Here is a 6,470-nt window from a genome sequence, read left to right as displayed (position 1 = left end):
TGTTGTTCATGGACCTGATGTACCTGTACCTACTCCACCGGAGACTCTTGCTACAGTTTCATCTGAATCTGATGTCAATAGAAATGATGATAGGGATTGTTTTTAACCTTAAACGTCTGGTGAACCACAACTTTTCACATAAAGTGAACTTAATTATTTGGTGAGAGATTTGGGCCTTCCAAAGGACTATTCAAAGATTTTGGGGTCCAGACTTCGGGCTAAGAACTTACTTTTCCAGGAACATCATTTACTGGTACATAAATCGTGAGAAAGATTCTACCATACTCTTCTCAAGAAGGTTCACTGATTTGTTGCAACAATATTGCTGAATTAATACCAATGCTAGGAGCTGCAGTCTGTGAACAAAGTGAGTGGCGATTGTTCATTATTTCTCCAAAAGAAGTCTAAAAGGTGTTCTCTTTCACAATGGTAACATATATTGCATCTGTTCCTATTGCTCATTCGGTTCATTTGAAGGAAACATACGAAAAACTTGAACTTCTTCTTAATAAGGTCAAATACAAAGAACGTGGTTGGCTACTTTGTGGAGATTTAAAAGTCCTTTGTTTGTTGTTGGGTCAACCATCCGGTTATACAAAGTTTCCATATTTTTGTATGAATGGGACAGCAGAGCACGAAATCAGCACTGGATAAAGAAGCAATGGCCACGCACAGTCAGCCTGATACTAGGATCGAAAAACATTGAACGTGAAAGTTTGGTTGACAAAAAGAAAGTCGTATTACCTCCACTTCACATAAAACTGGGTTTGATGAAGCAATTTGTAAAGGCCCTAGACAAAGATGGCGACTGTTTCAAGTATCTATGTGGGCAATTCCCAGCTCTTTCACAAGTGAAAGAAGGGATTTTTGTCGGGCCTCACATTAGGAAATTGACTTCGGATGAACAATTCGAAAGGACAATGAGGAAAGTTGAAAAAGAAGCGTGGTTGCCTTTAAAGATGTTATTGACACATTATTTAGAATTGGGTTGTAATATGAGCTTGAATGTTCATTTCTTACACTCACATATTGACTATTTTCCTGAAAATCTCGGTGTCATAAGCGAAGAACAAGATATCAAGGAAATAGAGAAGAGGTATCAGGGAAGGTAGAACATCAGCATGATGGCTGATTACTGCTGGTCATTGAAACGAGATGCTCCAGACGCAGTACATAAACGAAAGACCACAACACGTAGTTTCGAGACTAAAAGACGTAGATTTCACACACACACACACACACAAAATCAGGATGAATGAGGATGCATATTCGTTTGTCATCAGTGTTCTTCCCTTTTCTTCATTTTGTTTGTATTTTTTTAACAAACATAATACTAAAAAAAATTTCATTGTTGTAAACGAAATAATAATTTGATCTAAGTAAGTGTTTTTTCCCCCAATTTATAAAAAATTATTACGTGATAGAAAAAAAAAGGATATTATTTACGAAATATGCGTAGCCGAATTATGGAAAATCAGTTATTCAAACGAAAACAAGTTTTAAGAAGTTTAAATTTGCAGACCTGTGTAATTAATCCAAAACACCATTTATGTAAAACTGAAAAAGAAAGTTTTCCATTACCAGTTTTCAATACAAAGTGATATTTATACATTGTTTTAATTAGTTTTGGTGTATTGTTCATTTTGATGCGTAAGACAGTCAAAAACTAGTTGGTTAAACAAAATCTTTGGTGATGTAATGTATGTAATAATGATTGAAAATGTAACACTTGAAAGTTCGTTCTTAAAGCGTGGACGTCAGAATAAATTAACAATATTAGAGCCACTTTCGGTCTTTTTTGTGTGTGAGTGTGTGTTATGTGCATTTACCAGAACAAAGGGCGAAAACAGTGCCTACGCCCGCGGTTTAAAGTTATTTTGGGGAACAACCTAGGTCTTTATACTTCATTCCGTAGAGGCAAGGGTGGACCTTCTTTAACGTAGTGCTGATACGAAGGAACAGAACAGGTTTTAGGAAGGGCATACCAAAAATAAATTATACGAGTTGAATTAAACAGGTTTCACGGGGTTGCAAGCTCTGCGTTCTTCTGCTTGCTGTATAATCCACCTGTTGTACTAGGCTGAAAACGTACCAATTAATGAACACACACAGATATGTGTATATATATATGTTGTTTTTTTTTCATGGAAGTTTCAAAACCTGTGAAGAATAAATGACTCAGACATAATCTAATTTCATGTTCTAACATTTAATATAAGGAATTTCAGAGTGTAATTTTATTTAGTGCTTCCTACGCATAAGAAACAATTCTAGTACCACAAATATTAAACAAGTATGTTACAGAGTTAGAAAACATAAATCCTGTATAGCAACAATAATGTTTTACGATTTTAACGTTGTTTGTGATATAATGTTTCTGTTGAATACTTGAATTTAGAAAAATAATGTGCGCATCTTTTTTAACAGGTTTGGTGTCATGTTCACCTAATCCTTGCAAAAATGGTGCGTCGTGTGTCCACAACCACAGTGGAGAGTCTTTTTGCAGGTCAGTCTAATTTTGTCGTCACATTAACTGTTTATGCTGTTATCATTAAGTGCTAGTTTAAATTTGTTAAGGTAAGTACTTTTTAAAAATAAAACCATTGACATGTGGTATTAAGCGTTGTTACGATGTAACTTATTAGTGTTTTGGATAATTAAATTGAATTGTTTTTCGGTTAGCATGATAATGAATTATACATACTTATCACTTGTGGGCTATATATTTTTTTCTTTCTTTAATAAACATGCATAACATTCTAGAAATTTCCAGAATCGATATCATAAACAGTGTCGGATGTACAGTAAATCGACATTCTACGGAGTGATTTTTTTCAATTCATATACTACTTCTGATCAGTAGTAACATTTTGGTTCAGATGTGGCTTTAATGAAATGCAACCAAGTATTTTCCAAGTATGAAAAAATTTACCCACAAGCACACATAGGATAGTTGCTTGCATTTATCAGCAACTGTGTAGCAGCATTATAAGCTTCGATTTCTAAGAAATTCGACCTGCTTGACATATACACCGCCTCGTAGACTCTGTAGACCATTGTGCGGTGCACCAGGATCTGTTATTTATTTCTTAAAGAGGAAACCATTGTGTTTGTATTCATTGTGTTGTGTTGCCTTTAAGGGTTTTGTTTTTAATGAAATGTATTTAAAGATGAATCGGGTGGTGTATTCCACTCTAGACACGTTTTGTTAAGATTCACTCACAAAAAAAGATTATTTAAAGGTTACACACTTGTGTTTAATAATAAAATAAAAGGTTTTTATATCTGTGCTAGAGTTAACAACGTCATTGAGTATTTTAAAAGTAAAGTTATGTTTCTTGAAACGTGAAGTCTGGCAGTATTTTACATTTAAAAAAATCAACCTCAATACACTCAACCGTGCTTAAGCTGATGAGCACGTTACGCCTAATGAATAGAGCACACTGTAAAAAGTACATAAGCGCGATGTTACTAGTACGTTTATAACTTTATACAGTAATGTTTAAGATTACTTATGCGTATGATCCATATGTATTGTAGCTTTATGTACTAGATAATCAAAATTTTTTCGGATAATGAATGATCTACTTAATGTTCTATTGTAAGTTTCAAGTTTGAGTTCCAAACAGGATAAGTGAATTAAAAAGTGTGGGGTTTAATTTCACCGAGTTGTGATTATTTTTGTTTGCTTTGACGTAATTGTTAATAGCTCTGGTGGTAATGAAAAGCCCCCCCCCCCACCCAGTGGCACAGCGGAATGTCTGCGGACTTACAACGCTAGAAACCGCGTTTCGATACTCGTGGTGGGCATAGCACAGATAGCCCATTGTGTAGCTTTGTGTTTAACTACAAACAAATATGAAAGTTTTCAATTATTAATCAACAGGCGTTGTAGTACTTACTTGTAGCAAGAATATTCGCATTTCCTTGTTAGAATGTTCATTTTTTCTATTCAGTAGTTAGAGGTGGCTCAAAGGGCTACGTAACATTAATTTTGTGGGAAGTAATATTTACTTCTCGGTATTCTATTCCTGATATTTAGGACTTTCAGTGTACAGTATTTTCCTTTTTGTGTATATTGTTTTTAGATGCTTTAAAAATATTAACAGTCCAAATTTAGAACTTCAAAGGCGTTGAACCACAATGGTATACTGTATTTGTGCGCATAGTTAATGTAAAGAGAATACAAATAGTAAATTACGAAACGTTTGTTTTTTGTAATACATGTGGGAAAAACACTCTAGTGTCTTGGGTGCGCTACTTGATTAAAAGCGTATTGAACGGTAACTATGTCATCGATCTGATGATGAGCCAATTCAAAACAGCATTAACGAAACTGTCAGCCGGCCATTGTACCTTCTGTCAACTGCATTGAGTTAACATGTTTCATAATACATTTGGAAAATACGAAAATATGATTTGGATATAGGGTGTTCTATACTGTTATTATATATATATATAAAAGCAACAATAAGTTATCGAGGTTCTTTATAATATTTGTTATATCTTACCCAGCTGAATAGTTTTTTTTCTTGTCAGTGATCAGTTGTATAAGCAGAAATTAGCTGATATTTGTCGTTTAGCGGATATTTCATTTCTCACCTTTAGTTCTCAGAGTTTGTCCTCATTCGTTTTCTTCACCCCCTCCCCCCATCACCATCTTTGTAACCGCCTTTCAGCGTGCACTCCTCTTGCCTGTCGTGGGAATGTCTCGCACTGAACAAAGCCAGCTTGGCAACACATTCATCGAAACCTGCCATCTGGTGTGGAGCTTTGGTATACGCGGTATTGTAAACTGCTGGCAGTAAATTGGTACTTTTGAAGAGTTTTCCCGTTCTTCCGGTCTATTCTCTTGAGGTTTTATGGATAAGTAGTATATCAAAATTATACTAAAGATATTGGAATGTAGCAACTCCCTCAACTTAATATTGAACATGACTAACGAGAATAAATAAACGCGACTAGTTGCGCTTACAGATAAATAGGCACTTTTTTCGTGCCCTATGTTGTGTAGTTGTTGACAAACACCATGCTAATGAAAAATATCACTGTGAAAAAAATCAACGTGAACCCAAATGGTCAATCTATTATAATAATAATAATACTCATTTTTTTTTCTATCCTGAAAATGCGCGCGCACTTCAACGGATGTAAATATACTTTAGTAGAAATTTTGTACAACAACATATTAAAAGCTTATCAAAGTTTTTATAAAGGTCTGACTTTAGGTCGTAGAATAATATCATAAGTTTATCTGTTGATAGTATTAAATGAATTAAAGTTTAGTCCTAAGTAAACTAAAGCAAAGAACGTGCACAAGCTACAGTGTTAATTTATCTCTTGATCGAATATAGTTCGTACTTAATAAAGGCTTAACTAGTGTTAGGTCTAAGATAAGTAGTCTTAGATTTCGGTGTCTGCGATTAGAATTCTTTGATATTATTCTAGAAATCCTGTATTTAAAGAAGTACTATTGCAATAAAGATATTAATTTGACTGCAAATGTTTTGCGTGTCTCTCCTTGTATTAGATTAACAGGTAAACCCAACCAAATGAGCCATGTTGTTTCAAAAGAAAGATTTGTGATTGGATACATTAATTCATAATTTCGTCGTGAAGCCTTTGTGAGTACTGTGTTATGAAATCATAAGATGATCAGCTAATGTTCGTTTTTCTGTTCAGTGCACAGGACTTTTAATGTGTTGCGTACGTTTTACTTTAAATGACATTTGATTAATAAGTTAGGCTTAGAAGAAATTGAATTTGTCGTGGTCTAATAGACTGATACTAAACCGATTAGGCTTATATCTAATAATTGTCAACAGATGATTTCATTAAATTTGTTGGCTCGGCTGTTGGTATGATTAAGTTGGGGAGCAATATCTAATAACAAACTAAGATTGCTTTGTAATATTGATTCAGTGGCTTTACCGGCCCCAGTGTTTTCAAGAAATTAAAAATGGTATAAACTTATGAAGTATAAGTATCCTTGCCATTCCGATATCCAAAGCTTACACACACACACACATATATATAGATATCTGAAATATTGTACAAAAATCTACATTTGAGCTTTGTTATTTATCTACAAATTACACACCATTTATTTGCTGGAAAACGAATTATGTAAGATAGGGGGAGTAACAGCAGTACAGAGTGGGGTGAGAGGTCTTTAAAAAATGTGGACCTTTTTCTTCTAGAATTTAATGATTTGCATGATAGTCAAGAAAAAAGTTACAAGATAGATTTTTAAAATATTGGGGTGGTCGATCGATCCCAACCTCACTCCTGGCTAAAAACCCTTGTAGGATATATAATTTATATCATATTGGCTCACAGGTTAGATTTTTAAAATATTGGGGTGGTCGTTCGATCCCAACCTCACTCCTGGCTAAAAACCCTTGTGGGATATATAATTGATATCATATTGGCTCACAGGTTAGCCATCGAAAAATTACTTCCCTCTACAG

The 6,470-nt window shown here is 34.3% G+C and overlaps 1 protein-coding gene across 2 annotated transcripts in view; it reads left to right on the top strand.

Annotated features, from left to right (window-relative positions):
• LOC106462362 (neurogenic locus Notch protein-like) overlaps positions 1-6,470 on the top strand; it is a 100,847-nt gene that overhangs the window by 5,097 nt on the left and 89,280 nt on the right. For both annotated transcript variants that reach the window (XM_013922278.2, XM_022389609.1), the window contains one exon: positions 2,428-2,506. In XM_013922278.2, coding sequence (XP_013777732.1) covers positions 2,428-2,506 — 79 coding nt within the window. The remainder of the gene's footprint in view (positions 1-2,427; positions 2,507-6,470) is intronic.

The sequence above is a fragment of the Limulus polyphemus genome, unplaced genomic scaffold (assembly GCF_000517525.1).
Source record: "Limulus polyphemus unplaced genomic scaffold, Limulus_polyphemus-2.1.2 Scaffold1151, whole genome shotgun sequence".
Taxonomy (NCBI): domain Eukaryota; kingdom Metazoa; phylum Arthropoda; class Merostomata; order Xiphosura; family Limulidae; genus Limulus; species Limulus polyphemus.
Note: the sequence above shows the minus strand (reverse complement) of the source record. Positions and strands in the feature narration are given on the sequence as shown.